Source organism: Antechinus flavipes, chromosome 4 (genome assembly GCF_016432865.1).
Source record: "Antechinus flavipes isolate AdamAnt ecotype Samford, QLD, Australia chromosome 4, AdamAnt_v2, whole genome shotgun sequence".
Lineage (NCBI taxonomy): Eukaryota > Metazoa > Chordata > Mammalia > Dasyuromorphia > Dasyuridae > Antechinus > Antechinus flavipes.
Window position 1 is genome coordinate 343,678,330 of NC_067401.1, and position 17,388 is coordinate 343,695,717.

The window sequence follows — 17,388 nt, forward strand, 5'->3', positions numbered from 1 at the left end:
ACATTGATGCATTGTTGGTGGAACTGTGAATGGATGCAACCATTCTGGAGAGCACTTTGGAACTATACTCAAAAAGTTATCAAATTGTGCATACCCTTTGATCCAGCAGATTTCTACTGGGATTATATCTCAAAGAAACTTTAAAGAAGGGAAAGAGACCTATATGTGCGAAAATGTTTGTTGCAGCCCTCTGTGTAGCGGCAAGAAACTGGAGACTGAGTGGATGCCCATTAATTGGAGAATGGCTAAATAAATTATGGTATATGAATGTTATGGAATATTATTGTTCTGTAAGAAACTCCCAGCAGGATGATTTCAGAGAGGCCTGGAGAGACTTATGTGAACTGATACTAAGTTAAATGAGCAGAACCAGGAGATCATTATACATGGCAACAACAATACTATATGAGAATCAATGGAAGTGGTTATCTTCAGCAATGAGAGGATCCAAATTAGTTCCAATTGATTAGTGATGAACAGAACCAGCTACACCCAGTGAAAGAACACTGAGAAATGAGTGTGGACTACAATATAGCATTGCATTCTTTCTTTTGTTGTTTGCTTACATTTTTGTTTTGTTTTTTTCCCCAGGTTATTTTTATCTCCTTTCTAAATCTGATTTTTCTTGTGCAATAAGATAACTGTATAAATGTGTATACATATATTGTATCTAACATATATTTTAACATGTTTAACATGAATGGGACTACCTGCCATCTACGAGAGGGAATGGAGGGAAGGAGGGGAAAAGTTAGAACAGAAGTGTTTGCAAGGGTCAATGTTGAAAAATTACCCATGCATATGCTTTGTCAACAAAAAACTATAATAATAAAAACAGGTTCTGTATGATTGTACAAAGTGATATCATTTGTTCTGAAAGAGTTCAGTGAATCTTAGAAATGAAAAGTGTATCAGAGGCCAACTAGCTCAAACTATACCCAATCAAGAATTGCTTCTACAAAGTTATTGACAAGTGACCATCCCAGTCTATTGTTGAAGGTCTTCAATCCAGAACCTCAAGAGGCAGCTTGTTTCACTTTGGGGTAGCAGTGGCTAGAGGGTCAGACTAAGTCTGAAAGACTCTTCTTCCTAAGTTCCAAACTGGCCTCAAATTCTTACTAGCTGAATGACTCTAGACAAGTTACTTGATCCTTTTTGCTGCAGTTTCTTCATCTATAAAATAAGTTAGAAAAGGAAACAACAAATCATTCTAGTATCTTTTCTAAGAAAACTCCAAAATTGAGTCATAAAGAGATAGACACAACTGAAACAATTCAACAATAACAATAAATTATTAGTCAGTTTGTCCTTATATCAAGCCTTTCTAAAATCAAAGGACAAGTAGTTATTTCTATTTCTAAAACCAAGAGCCAAATAGAGAATGTTTAATTCCTCTTTCACATGACAATTTTCCAAATACTTGAAGACTGCAAATCATATGGCCTAGTCTTTTTTTCTTCAAACTGGACATCCTCAGCTTTTTAAACTCATTGTTCTATAACATTTTCTACAATACTCTTACCAGCTTGGTCACCCTATTCTCCATATGATATAAATTAAATGAATGAATGTATTTATTCATAATGAAATGAAAAAGCATTTATCACTTAATATTCATATTTATTACTTATTATTTGTTATTTATTATTATTCCTTACTAAAGAAAAAAGTATTTATTAAGAACTTAATATATATGAGACACTATACTAATTTAAGTTCCAAGGAGTATTATGGATACAGATCATAAAGTAAGACAGTCCTTGATTTCAAGGAGCTTACATTCTAATAGAAAAGACAATACGTAGAAGGAAGGGGTGTCAGAGAACCATTTTATTAAGGGAATCACAGATGGTAAATTCATCTACAACTCACTCAATTGACAATCCAATATCCTGAAAAAATGATCAAACTGATATGATTACTACACCTAAGTCAAGAGATAAAAAGGTACAAGAAAAGAAGAGGTAGGATATGTGTGTAATAACATGGCCTAGGGAAATGGTCAAACAGATTGTTAGTTATGGTCTGGTAGCTACTTGCATATAGTAGGTTAATTAAGTTTAGAATTACTTAATCCCAAAGCAAAATGGTTTAGTTCCAGAGTGAGCATTCAAGAATTTCATACAATAATTTCCGAAAGGATTAGGACATACCTACAATCCACAAGACCTTTACTTCAAAAATGCAAAACAACACTGGTTCAGCTAGGGAGAGTTGGGACAAGGCAACAGGGCAATTGGTAAGATGACCCAGGTGGATGGCTAGATAAAATGCTTTTCTTAAAATATACAATCCAGATTTGAACACATTACTCAACTAGTAGTCTGACCAGAGAAGACTACAATGGAAATATTACCTTTTTTTCTAGGCATTATTATGTTTCTCTTAATCCAAGTTATTATATTAACTTTTTCTGTCTACCAAATCATATTATTAGCTCATATCTACAGATTACCAACATCCCAAGATCTTTAAAAACACATGATTCTTTATCAAAAACACTTGTTGCAAAAAAAATTTCCTATCTTTCTGCTTTCTTTTTAATTTTAGTTACATGCTTTTGTTTGTACAAAACCTTTTTAATTTTATATAATCAAAATTATTTTACATTTTGCAATGCCCTCTATATTTTCTTTGAGTCCAATTTCTTCTGTTATCAATAGATCTGACAAATAAACTATTCCATGTTCCACTTATTTATTTATATATATCATCCCTTATGTATAAAATCATGTATGTACTTTTACTTTATTTTGATATATGGTATGATATGTTGGCCTATACCTAGTTTCTGCCATATTCTTTTCCAGTTTTCCCCAGCACCTTTTGCCAAATAATTAGTTTTTATTCTAAAAGTTTAGATCTTTGAATCATATATTAGATTATTGTGGTCAATTACTATAATGTCATATGTATCTAATATATTCTATTGATCTATGACTACCAAATTATTTTTATAATTACAACTTTGTAAGACAGTTTGAGATCTAATACAACTAAACTGTCTTCCTTCACATTTTTTCATTGATTCCCTTTATATTCTTCCAGATGAATTCTGTTATTTTTTATTGTTTGAATACAGACTGAAGCATTTTTCACTTTCTTTCTTTTATTTAGGTCTTTTTGTACAAAATGACTAATACAGAAATGTTTTACATCATTGCACATATCCCATTGTTTTTCATCTCAGGGAGGGGGAGAGACAGAGGAAGGGATATGTAAAGAGCAGGAACTTTGGAGAAATATACTTAAGGCTCATTATGATTGATTTAAACAAGGTATTAGCTCAGTGCAATTGATAAGACAATGGTTATCTAGTTTAGCATATGAGTTTGCTACTTCATTATGACTGCCCTAGTGACATAATGATTAGTTTATACTCAGTATACTGTAATGGTGTAATTGTAATAGAGCATATAAACTGGGACAAACTTAGCCAGAGACAGACTCAGAAAAGACAGAGAACTGGAGGTTAGAGCTCAAACTCTCATCCAAGACCTCCTAAAATCTAACCAGAATGTTACAGGATAGAATTTAGGATGCAAAACTTTTTTTAAAAAGTCAAAAAATTTGTTTTAACATATAATTGGGGGATAACTTACATACACATACACATATAAACATATGCATACATATATGTGTGTATATACATAAATATAAAATCTTTGAAAGATTTTTTAGGTTCCTTTGATGAAGAAAACAGCAGATAAGATAAATTTGTATTCAAATCAAAAATAACATGGCTTCAGGAACCCAACTGCACAGTTTTAAATGCATAGAATCAGGGTTCCTGAGTAGTTTCATTAGCTTTGTTAATCATGCCAAATTAAGTGAACAAGATAGGATTATGAGAAACAAAATTCTAAGTATGATCAGTCTACTAGAATCAAAGTTCTAAAATCAAAAGCTCTGTTCATTATAACACAGATTTGGTGCCTAAACTTTATTGGAGGACAGAAAATAGGAAATTCCAAAAATCGTGTACATTACTACTTAAAAAAAAAAAATAGATTAATTGCTGGAAGGCAGATAAAAGAAATGCAGGAAAGAATAAATTAGTACAGAACAAACAATAGCTGCTAAGAGGGAAATGGCAATGGATCCCTCAACTTAACACAGATATCACAGTTAGGGTGAACTTCTGACCTAGAGCAGTTAACTGACAACCTATAAGACAAAGAGTGACAAGGAGTTATCCACCCTACCAAGAATGGACAATTAATGGACAGATAATGTATTTTCTCAGTGGGAAAAGAAAGCAAACCATATATCACAATGGTAAGATCTCTGAACTAGGATTTTTAAAACCTAGGTTCTAGTGCCATCCACTTCTATGAGCTGAAATTGGAAATGATTCATTTGTAATGAGTTTGCCATGCAGAATAGCTTTATTTTGTTTGCATGGTCTTTTATAAATCTTATCTCATTTTGTCCTTGCCATGATGCAGGAAGACATATACTAATATTATTCCTATATTAAAGGTGAGAGAAAACTATGAAAAATTGAAATTAAGTGAGTATCTCAGGATCACACAGCTAGTAAATTGAACTCAGATCTTCCTGTCTCCAAGTTCAGAGCTTTACCCAGCTAGCTGCTTCCAAAAATTTTTAATAGTTTATCTCTACTAATTTCCTATGTAATTTCAGTCATAAAACTTTGGAGCTAGGAGGATAGTAACTTAGAAAGAAAGCTAGGTTTTGACTCCTAGGTCTAGAATATAGGCTCTGATATTTATCATCTGTGTGACTTTGCATGAATCACAAATTCTCTGTCTTTCAGTTTCCTCATGTATAAAATGAGGAAGATGACCTCCTATATTCCTTCCTTGTCTTCACTTATAACCCTATGGTCCTAAATCATCTAATCTCACCTCCTTCCCAATACAGCATCCATTAGTTATCCCTTGCTCTCACCAAATGACAGTCGACATTCTTTTTTTGGTCATACACCTGTCTTATCACCTCCTTTATTCTGCATCTTTTTATCAGTTTTTGGGTAGTCATGACCCATTCACACCTATTCTGAATGTTCCCATTTTACTTGGAGTGACTCAACTTTATTTTTTCAGAAAATGATATTTGATAACTTATACCCAAATGATACCATCATGATTTTTGCCTTTGGAAATAATTTTGAATACTAGTTCTGTCATCCATTAATATAACTACATTGTTCTTGAGTTTTCTTTAATTATCTCAGACTTTTTCATTAGAAAATTTTATAAGCATACCTTCTAGGTCCCCATTCAAGTTGTTGTCAAAAATGTTGACTAGCAATGTACAAATGACGAAGCCTGTCAACAGAGATTTCCTACACTTCTAACATTAATCTGTTCATTAATTAGCCATCTTTCTGTATGGATATTCTAGCAGCTTCAGGGGGCAACTATCTATAATTGTCAAGTAGGCTGTATTTCTTCATATGTATCTATTGCACTTCCTAGATGCCTATCACACAGTCTAGTATACAGAAAGCTTTTAATACATGTTTTTGCATAAATTTCCAAATTGCAAACTCCATTTCTCCACCCCTTCCCCGCCCTACCCAAGTTTCCCACTCTTCTTCACTGATCAGTTTCTCCTTGTTGGTCAGACTTAAATCCAAAGAAATAATTCCCTTTGTTGCTTTTTTCTACTTGGCAAGTGATGAAATTATCAGCAAGGAAAAAAGACAATTAATCAGATGCCCTGCTTTAATCAGTGAGTCGAACAGTAGATATTCAGACAAAGACTTTGTAATCAGTATTAGTAAAGTTTTAATCATCTCCAAGAGAATAGTGTTGCCATAATGGAAAGATTCCAGATCTGAAGTCAAAAGACCTGGGTTCAAATTCTATCTCTGCCACTGGGATTCAGGGAAGAGCCCAGGAGAAAAATAAAAGTTTTATAAAGTAAGTTAAGAAAAGCAAAAGGATTCTTTTGTGTATTTGTGCAGCATTCTTTTCAAAGCCACAACCAAGAAATAGGAAAGGCATGACTGAGTTAAAGTCACTAACTTCAAATTCCCTGCTGGTTCTGAATCCTCTAATTGGTTTAGGTCATCTGTAATATACTCCTAACATTGTATCATTTCTGGTTTTCCCTTATTTTATTGTCAATCCAGCGTTTTTCATTTTGTCTCTGTGCCTCAAATTCATTTGCTTCAGCATTTGTTCTTGTTGTTCAGTCATTGTGTCTTGGTTGACTCCACATGGGGTGTTCTTAGCAAAATTGCTGAAGTGGTTTGCCATGTCTTTCCCCATAACTTTAGCATACTTTTTTCCTCCCATTTTATCAAATCTGTTCCCTCTAAGCAAAGAATAGCTTTCAGTTGTGCTGTTTTAAACACTATTTTCTTCTCAATTCTCTTTACCTCTTTATGCCTCAGTTTCTTCACTTGTAAAGGAGAGATACTGAAAACTGCGCTATTTACCATACATGGTTATTATGGGACTAAATGAAATAATGCATATGGAAACATTGGAAAATGTAACTCAGTGGAAATAAAAGTACTATACTTTGTAGTTACATATAAGGTCATCAGTAACATCGACTTTGAATACAAAGGACAATACAATGCAAAGTATTGCCAGATAATAATTAGATTGCTAAAGAGAGGAGTCTAATCAAATATCTTGGTAATGTAAAATCTCTGGAATCTAATTATAATTTAGCTCCACTGTAGTTAATGAATTGAGAAAAAATTCTCATTTAAGCACCCAATCAGTCCACCTATGATTTCTTAAGTGTTCTTCTACATCCATCTGACCACTAATATCTTTCTAGCAAAAGGTTTTCAAAAAATGTACTTACAATATCATTGCCATCCGCAGCCATGGTGAGGTTAAGCTGGTGAAAACAAAAACTGCAAGAAAAATGGTATTTTAGTTAAGATGAAGTAAAATATGTATAACAACATGCATATGCGTGGTGGGAGAAACATCTTATATTCTGGATTGATTTTGCAAGAAAAGAAATCATATAATGGCTTTTATGATCAGGGAAATATGAGGACCAGACTCAGAAGTTAAAAATGAATTGATAAAACTGGGAGCATCTCCTTTGCACATCTACACAATATTCTTTCAGGTCCAAAGTCAAAGAACATGATCTGTAGATACAATGTTTTATTACACCTTTCAGTGTTAAAAAACAAAATTCCAAGAAATTCTCTCTGATTGTATTCTTCCCTCTGTTACTAGCCGCTAGTGTTGAATCTGTCAACTATTGATACTGCTAAAGTAACAGAAAAAGGGGAAATTTTCCTAGGGGTAAAGAAGTTTCAAGAAGTTTTCAGAAAGGTGCTCTGCTCAGTCCTCCCAGCCTTTAAAATGGAGAGAAAAGCCCTTTTGATCTACCTCCATTCATTCACTGTGTGGGCTATCTAAAAAATGAATGTGTACAACATGACTTTTAACTTTAAAAAAATGTAAAGGGAGAGAAAAGGAACTTCCCATTTTCAAACTGAAGAACATTAGAAAATGATGGAAGATCAAGAGAGTCCCAAAATTGCCCAAGATATTTGCATAATGTGACCTTTTTGAGGGTAAGAAAAACAAAAAATTTTCCAATGACAAGAGGAATCACTATACTGGCATTAACATGTTTTTTCTACTGTATTTCCAAACCAAGTTTATGCCTCAAGTTGAGACTTTACAATTCAAAATTTTATTTTATTTGTCAATAAAGTATATTCCTTCCCTTCTCGTATTTACTTGCATGCACAGAGTCAGAGATGCAGTTTTCTATATAGTGGCCATAATGAATAGAAAGATGGATATGATGTCAAGAAGACCCATGTTCAGTCACATTTCAGATGCACATGCAAGCGCGCGCACGCACACATACACACACACACACACACACACACACACACACACACACATACATCTTCCTAATTCTTTTCTATTCCAAGCTCTATCCATTTAGCTACCTAGCAACCCTTTCTAAGTTCCATAACTAACACATTGCATCTCTAAAATTTTCTCAAGGAAGAACTTCCTTCTCACCTCTCAGCCACTTGCCCTAAAATTAGGAATAAACTTTCTCTGATCATTTGCTTTGAAAAATATTGATGCTTCCCAACCAAATTTCAGGTAAGACATCTCCCTCATTGTAAACAAATCCATGGAACTTACATTTTTTGTTATCTTAAAATTTTGTCACCATTACCACACAGTTCACCTGCCCAATCTGCAAAATGTAGAGATGAAACAAACCTGATTCTCACCCTCTCTGTTGTGAATCAGCAAGTGAAAATCAATGTTTTAAAGTCAATAATAAAATGAAGGAGTTATCAACTATAGATAACCTCAGCAACTCATAGCTGTCTTTACATCATTGTTTCTCCTACCTTTCATATCATTCTTTGTTTGTTTGGGTGAGCAGTGTGAGAGTTTCCACCCTGATTTTTTGCCTCTTTTGCAGTTTCACTATGGAAACTCAGTGGATGCTTGTAGCCTGTGGACATCCCACTACCAATACCAACTATCCATTGATAAGTTCCCCTACCCAAGGCCTCCAATTTGGGAAAGAGCTCTGACAGAAAAGTTTTCATTCCTCATCAGTAGTTCTTCTTATTTGTATTCTCCGGTTTTTAGTACATAGTAAGAATTTTATAATTGCCTTGCCTAGTTGAATTTCATATCACCTCTTCCCTGGGTTACCAAAAAAGCCTCCTAACTGGTTTTCTTATCTCAGTCCTCTCTCCTCTCCAAACTACTACTTAGAAGTCAAGCTGATCTTCAAGCACAGAATTGATCTTGCAAATTCCTTGCCCAAAGGGCTCTTTCCTGCTACTAATATAAAATACAAGATCTTCCATTATGCAATTAAAACTACTCCCAATCTTTCTCCAGACTATCTTTTCTGGCTTACTGCCTGTTATTCACTTTCACACACAAACACATTAGTCAAACTGACCAAATTACTATTCCTTTATATGATACTCCATCTCCCATCTCCAAGCCTTTATACCTTTCACCCAGCAGTCATGAGTATATTTCCTCTTCTATTACCTCTCTTAGAATCCCCAGTACTCTTCAAGGCTTAGTTCATGAGACTACATGAGTGACATAAACTATACAAGTCTTATCCAAATGCTAGTGTTACCTCCACCAAAATTATTGTGCATAGATTTTATGCTGAATTCTCTGTGATCATAGTGTTCCACTCCCTAGTGGAATACCAATTCCTTGAAGTCAAGGATATAAGCAGCAGCCCTGAAGTCGGGAGAGCCTGAGTTCAAATCTGATCTCAGATGCTTAATCCTTCCTAGCTATGTGACCCTGGGTAAGTCACTAGACCCCAAGTGCCTTGGCAAAAAAAAAAGGGGGGGGGGGAAAATAGGCATGGTGAATCTAAGAGACACTTGATGGGAAGATGAACTATTTTTTAAAATCATCTCTCTTCTTTCCTTTCTAAATATAGCAAATAGTATAGAACCAGGCACTTTCTCTATTGAAAATGACTTGTGTAAGGAAAAGGACCAAAGAAAACATTTCTTTAAGAATTGATTATTGTAAAATTCTCCTAGCCATATTAAAAAAAAAAAAAAAAAAAAAAAACACTGTGGATAGTGGAAATAGTTTAGTTATTAAGAACCAAATACATGGTTAAAAAATTGGTTCCTTGTCCAGAAACCATTTTTAAAAAGAAGAAATTAAACTCAGATCTCTGCATTTTTTCAGTAAAAAATGCTTATTAGATTATTGGGTGATATTCTCTGAAGTGGGATTTTATAGCTACTTCCCCTTTTAGTATACGTTTAGATTATATGCTAGAATTGTTATGCAACTCTAGTAGAATCCATCTAACCTGCATTATGTGACAGTGCTTTCTTTTTTTTAAAAGTGTTTTCTGGAATTGATTCAAGAAAAATATTTCTTTGCAAATTTTCATTTGTCTAAATGTCATTACAAAATCTCAGTATAGATCTTAAAGAAGAGAAAGAGACCTGTATGTGCAAGAATGTTTGTGGCAGCCCTCTTTGTAGTGGCCAGAAACTGGAAACTGAGTAGATGCCCATCAATTGGGGAATGGCTGAATAAATTGTGGTATATGAATAATATGGAATATTATTGTTCAGTAAAAAACGACCAACAGGATGATTTCAGAAAGGCCTGGAGAAACTTACACGAACTGATGCTGAGTGAAATGAGCAGGACCAGGAGATCATTATGTACTTCAACAACAATACTATATGATGATCAATTCTGATGGAACTGGCCATCTTCAGCAATAAGATGAACCAAATCAGTTCTAATAGAGGAGTAATGAACTGAACCAACTACACCCAGCGAAAGAATTCTAGGAGATGACTAAGAACCATTACATCGAATTCCCAATCCCTATATTTTTGCCACCTGAATTTTGGATTTCCCTCACAGGCTAACTGTACAATATTTCGGAGTCCAATTCTTTTTGTACAGCAAAATAATGGTTTGGACATGTATATTTGTTTTGTATTTAATTTATACTCTAATATATTTAACATGTATTGGTCATCCTGCCATCTAGGGGAGGGGGGAGGGGAAGGGGGGAAAAATTGGAACAAAAGGTTTGGCAGTTGTCTATGCTGTAAAATTATCCATGCATATAACTTGTAAATAAAAAGCTATTAAAATAAAAAAAAATCTCAGTATAACAAAAAGTCCAATTTTAACTCATAACTTAGTCACTATGATATTTTATAGGGTTTTTTTTTTAATCTAATTCAATGAAATAAAATCCTATGATATTCACTTTACTGGGATTTAGTCTGTAAACAATCAAGAGCCAACCTTTGAGAGATGGTACTTGTTAAGGAAATGGTCCCTCTTCACAGGAAGACTTCTCCGAGTTAATTGGGCATCATTGTTCCTGAGAAACAAGTTGAAAAAAACAGTTTTATAATCATATGCAACAAATGTGTCCTTATCTACTTCCTCTGGGGTTTGTGGTTCTGATTTTTTCTACTCATATGCTCCATGCAATATGTCTTAAACCAGACATATATAAAGAAATCAGAAAAAAACAGGAGGAACCTGGAACAACTTTTTAGCAATAAATTTTCAGGAAAAGATAACTTTTAGAGATTAATAATTATCAAAAAAATCCTCGTGATGGAATGTTTGCATAATGAGTTCCCACATTTCCATTGGTACACAGGTCTTTGAAGATTAATTGAGATCATATTGGAACAGAGAAACACAAGGTTCAACACCAGGCTGATTATCTAGTTTAATTCAATTTTTTAGTGTCATCCATTATTGAAAGTTGATTCCTTTATATTTTATAAAATATATTCTCAGGAGTGGCTATTTTTGTCAAAGTTGAGGTTATTAGGGTCAAGGTCTCTAAGTAATATTATAAACAGTGATCTTCTTCAAAGCCATATTAATCCCGAAAATTCAGTAATTATTTCCTCTGCTGAAAATCTTTGGTGTATCTAGCTTAACTACATTTCAACATAATCTTTGTAAAATAATTTGAAAGTAAACATTTCTTTAAGAAGTATGTCAGAATCATGTACTTAGCTATAAAACTGGATGTCATGAATGTTTCAAATGGGAGACCTCAATGAGTGTAAGTGTCTTGGGCTGGAGTATACTAGTCACTGGAGAAATGGAAGAAGTTTTCATTTTTTGAAATAAGAATAGAATAAAATTAGAAAAAGAGGCTTTACTTTCACAAAACTCTATGGAGAAATGTTTCTATTATCACAACCACAATTTGCAGCAAAAAGGACTCTGTATATGTAGCTGAAGGACAGTTTCAAACTGATTTTGCTGCTAGAGATAATCTATATGACTTGGATCATATCATTTCAATTCTCTGGGCCTCATTTTCCTTCACCTGCAAAATGGGTAGGTTGGTCTTGATGATTTATAAAGGCCCATATCCTGCTCTTACCCATGATCCTATGAAAAGCCATCTTCTTTTAATAATACCATTTGACAACTTAATTTAGAAAACAAAGGATGAAAAATAGTAAAGCAATACACAAAGACAGAAGGAATGAAGAGCATTTTGAACAAAACAAATGCAACTCAAGTTTTTAAGTAATAAACAAGTTCCAAATGAATACAACACCAATAACTTGCATGGCTTAGAAATACTTTCTCACTGCAACATGGCACCAAAATAGAAATAAAGAAGACCCATCAACAATGTATACTTTAAATTTACAGCACTAACATGACAAGACTTCAATCAAAGACACAAATTCCCCAAGTTCATAGGAGACATTTAGGTAAAATACATACTCTTTTTCGAGAGAACTCAGAGAAAGAGGAAACAGAAAGCTCTAGTCATTCTTAGAGCAGAACTATCTTACATCAACAAGCCCATAATATATGTGGCAATAAGTAGAGCTAAAGACCTAGCCTCCGGATGTGTCAGTCTGCAGGCAAAAGGAGTAGAATGTCACTGTTGTGTTATAGTGGAAAGCATCAATTCAGAGAGAAAGAAACAGAGAGAGGGGGGATGGAGAGGGGAACAGAGAGGAGGAGGAGGGGTTAGAATTTGGGCACATGGAATTTTTGAATTGGCATCTTCTCAAAACCAATCAACCAATAATAAGCATTTATTTTAAGTACCAATTATTTGTTGAGGCTCATGCCAATCACTGTGGCTACAAAGACAAATATTAAATAGTCCCTGTCTTCAAGGGCAGAGGTTTCTAACTAGCTGGTACAGTGGATAGACCACTGAGTCAGGAAGACCCAAGTTCAAATCTGGTACTTATTAGCTGTTAGACCCTGGGCAAGTCAGTCTCAGTTTCCTCAGTTGTAAAGTGAGGGTAATAATAAAACCTATCTCCTAGGTTTGTTGTAAGTTTCAAATAAGATATTTATACAACACTTAGCACATTGGCTGGCACATAATAGATGCTTAATAAATGCTCCTTTTTTCTTCTTTCCTTTCCTTTCTCTTTCTTCTTTCCTGAAAAAAGGATTTGAGGTCAGTTTGTCCACAGCATGAATTTCAGTAAGCACAAGGACATTCCATCCTATGTAATAAATAAAAATAGGATGAAAAAATGATATTCTGAGCCATGGAACATGGCATCATCTGTGTTCCTCCAACTCTTCATTTATTTCAAGCCCAATACAACATTCTGACTCTTTTATTTGCTTTAGAAACTGCTCTCTCCTTTTCACTACTTTTTTTTCTTTTATATTATTGTCCCGTTTAGTTATTTTACTGTTTCTCCTTTCTTCGGACTCCATGCTCCAACAATGAATTGGCAGATGGCACAAAGAGTTTATCTTTAAAAAAAACCTCTGATGACTAAAAATACTTTCTTTTCAACACAATAAATATACTGTAATCTATCACATTAAGAGACTAGCAGGGATCTCACATACTTGTCCTTCATAATTCACACATCAGCTGTCATCTCTTGACAATCTAGAAATGAGTGAGGAAAAAAAATCCACAAATCTAAAAAACCTGGTTTTAGCCAAAAAATTTCAATTCCTGTCATCATCAAACTTCTTACCATAGCCTGAAGCACAAGGCATATCTACTAAGTGCCTGGCAAAATCTATAATTTTTTCTTCCCTACTTACTGAAGTGAGCAGCTACAGGGCAACTAGACAGTTCAATGGATAGAGTGCTACCTTTGTAAAGAGGGGGACCTGAATTCAAATCAATTTGGAGTTAAGAAGACTCATCTTCCTGAGTTCAAATCCAGCTTCAGACACTTACTACCTATGTGACCCTGCACAAATCCTGTTTATCTCAGTTCCTCATCTATAAAATGAGCTGGAGAAGGAAAAGGAATGATTAGACAATAGCAATGCAACAACAGACGATAAAAGAAAAGGAGTGAATTATGTTAGATTGTCAGAAGTACAATTCCCATCATGTCTTTGAGCTGGATGTAGAAGGTACTTATAGCTCTTTCTTTGATCCTGGATCCCATTTTTCAGGTCCATGGGATATGACCTTTCCCTATCAGACTAGCTCCTAATCCAAAGAAATACTTGGCTGTTGTTAGGAGCAATTTTAGCCTAAACTGAAGAGTTGAATATTATTATCAGGAAAACCTAAAAATCATTATTTTCCTATATCTCAGAAGACAATCCTTGCTGTAAGCAGGTCTCTGATGGCCTGAAGTAGATCTTCCAGGCTTATATTTGTCATAGTCATGCAGTCAAAGAAAGGTAAGACTTCCTGAACATTTCTCAGCACAAGGATCACTTGCTCTTGAATTAGGTTGCCTAAGGAATATCCCAACAACCTGTCATCACCTGACCAATAGAATTAAAGTTAACCTATCCCCCGGAATTACAGATAAACAACCTAAATGTTATCTCTGTTCTCTTCTCATCCTCTGCTTGACAAATTAATGAACAATGACACATTTCAATTAAAGCATAAGAAAAGGAGGTCAGCAAACTGGCTTACCTTTCCTGGAATAGCATCCAATAGATTTTGTTGTAGTATGATTGAGAGAATTCCCCACTGCTTTTTGTGGTTATGATCCATTCTTATTTGAAAGGGATTTAAACTTGATGCTTTGGTTCCTCATTAGCATAATTTCTAGGCTGCTAAGTCCTTCTTTACATAATAGCCAGCAGAATAACCTTAGTATTTTCTTCTAATTAGCATCCTTGCTAGGATTCTTTTTCAAGGCTGATCAGGGAACAGCCAGGAAACCTGCAATAGTATACAAAAGCAAAAGTCCAACCCGGGTACTTGGGTCTATAGTTAGATGTCTTTAATAAGGGTTGTTCTGGTTATCATTTTTCATTCACTAGGAAAAATGTGGGGAAAATAACTAGTAAAATATCCAGGAAACACATTCTTAATGAATTCATAATGATGCTTTCATCAAAAGGTTAGCTTTTCTTATAACCCTAAAGTGTATCCAAAGAGCCACCTAGTGGTTAAAAAAATTCAAGTACAATATTTAGTTTGATAGTGTAACTATTCTTCATAATTCAAATGAATAAATATTTGTTAAATATCTACTATATGTTTGTTTAATCCATCACTACCTTACAGAAAGTGATCTCTAACTCTGCTCAAATGTTTCTACTTTCTCCTTTGTTCCTATAATACAGTCCTAGCTTTCTACATAGGTCCTAGCTTATCCTTTCCTCTTCCTCCTCCTTCCCCCCATTAGATTGTTAACCTCCTTGCCATTTTGTTATCTCCTGGTACCAAGGCACTCCAACTACCAAGCACATAGCATGTTTGTTAAAATGTCTGTGTAATTGAATCAAATTTCTACTAGAGATCCAATGTGGAATTGAATGCATTGCCAAGTATAATGGAAAATCAGCAGGATTTCAAATGATAGGATCTGAATTCAAATTCTAAACTTTGCCATCTGTATGATTTTGGGCAAGTCCCTTCAACACTCTGGGCTTTCAATTCCAGTTTAAAAAACAAAAACAAAAACAAAAAAATAAGGTTTCCCACATAATGGGCCAGTTGTTTTGACTTGAGTCTTGCCACAGGACTCTGAGAAGTGTGATGGCTGAAGACTTTGAACAACTCTGCCTCACAATCCAATTAACTTGCAAACTAAGATAAAACCCTGCAATCAACAAACAACAACTTTCACTTCTATCTGTAAAATTAAGAGGTTGAACTAGGTGATCTCTACAATTCCTTTATGATCTAGATTGAATTCATTTCTGATGTCACTGAAATATGTTCTAAAGTTACTAAATCTAAATTGTACACGCCCTCGCCAAAAAAAAAAAAAAAAATTGTTTCTGTGACTAAGCTAGTAACAGAATTTTTATGAGTATTTGAGTAAAATCAAGATACATAAAGTATCTTGTATCAGGCCATTTAATTTATACCACTCCAACAATTTAAGAGTTAATACAGGGGCAGCTAAGTGACACAACGAGCACCAGCCCTGAAGTCAAGAAGACCGTAGTTCAAATATGACCTCAAGCATTTAACACTTCCTAGCTGTGTGACCCTGGGCAAGTCACTTAACCCCAATTGCTTCAGCAAAAAAGCAAAAAAAAAAAAAAATTAATATAAATACTACTGCATTAAATTTTAACTGATCAACTTCCTCCCTACTTGATCTCAGTACACAACTTTTCTTTATTTCTTCCCTTTGATATATATGTTCTAAGGTTTCTCAGCTGCCCTTTAAATGAACCCAAAGATAGTAATAATAATGATCAATATTTGTGTAACACTTTAAAGTCTGCAAAGTGCTTTATATGTGTTCTTTCATTTTGTCCTTGCATCAACCCTGTTGAAATAGGTGCTATTCTTATCCTCATTTTTTTTTAGATCAGGAAACTGAGTCAGAAAGATGTTGATTAATTTGCCTAGCATCCCATAATTAACAATCATCTTGGATGGATTTGAACTTGGACCCTCTTATCTCTACCTCCTATACTCATGCCTCACTTTTGTTTCTAATTAAGTTTCTGACTCTACCCATTGTCTCTATTTTTTATCTCCTTACTCTTTCCAACTTGTCTCTTCTTCTACTCAAGGGATTGATTAAAATTTCTAAAATATTTTCTTATACATGACTTGGATTTCTTTTCATGATAACTAAAATTTTGTTGTGACCAGTATTCCTGGATATGAGTGCCATCAGTGAAAGCTTACAAATCTTAATGTTTCACATTATTTTTCTTCTAATTGATTTGACCTCATAAACTTGTACTGATAGAAATAATCATTTAATCTAATCTTTTCAATTTAAAGATTTTTTTAATAGTTTCTTGTGGTTTTCTGATAGAAAAGGAGGAACAATATGGGTTAGATGATAAAAAGTTGAATGAAAAGATGTAAACAGCAGTCAAATCAACAAGGATTTATTAAGTCTTTACTTTGTGCCAAGGAGCAAATGGAAATAGTAAATGTCCTATAGCTTATGGAGAAGTCTATATACTATGGACTGTGAATAGCTTTATCCATGCTGATTCCTCAATAAATCTCCCTCTGTCCATAGTACTTCCTAGAATTTTTCCAAACAAAATTCCTTTTAAGTCCTTAGAAACTTATTTTTTTTTCCAGAAGCATGGAAAAGATAGGTGGCTTTCTCCCCATGACACAACTAGTATCTGGATATCACCAGAGACAGAGTATTAGAGGCAGCCTGAAGATAGCATCATCTATGTATCTATCCATCCATCTATCTATATGTAGTAGTTCTTTTCCTTTTTTCTTTTACACATCTTCCAAATACTACTTCTAATGTACATATCAGACCATTTCACCTTCCTGTTCAAAAACTTTCAGAAACTTCCTGATATGTCTTTGAGTTGCTATATGTAAAGGGTTGAAACTCTGAGCAGATGCACTTGGACAACCGAGCACTTAAGGTTAATTACTTATTGGACAATACTTTATTAGCATATGCTTGGAAAATGGCCCTTCCCACTATTCTGTGGTAGCTCGATCTGTTGGTGTATAGAGAGAATTGTAAGAGGG

At 34.3% G+C, this 17,388-nt stretch overlaps 1 protein-coding gene across 2 annotated transcripts in view; it reads right to left on the reverse strand.

Annotated features, from left to right (window-relative positions):
• IPCEF1 (interaction protein for cytohesin exchange factors 1) overlaps positions 1-14,624 on the reverse strand; it is a 120,195-nt gene extending 105,571 nt beyond the window's left edge. For both annotated transcript variants that reach the window (XR_007953656.1, XM_051997976.1), the window contains exons 1-3: positions 14,374-14,624; positions 10,761-10,839; positions 6,793-6,844 (exon numbers count right to left, since the gene is read on the reverse strand). Coding sequence is in view for 1 of the 2 variants with exons in the window: in XM_051997976.1 (XP_051853936.1) it covers positions 6,793-6,816 (24 nt within the window). In the remaining variant the exon portion in view is untranslated. The remainder of the gene's footprint in view (positions 1-6,792; positions 6,845-10,760; positions 10,840-14,373) is intronic.
• Positions 14,625-17,388: the final 2,764 nt, after the last annotated feature.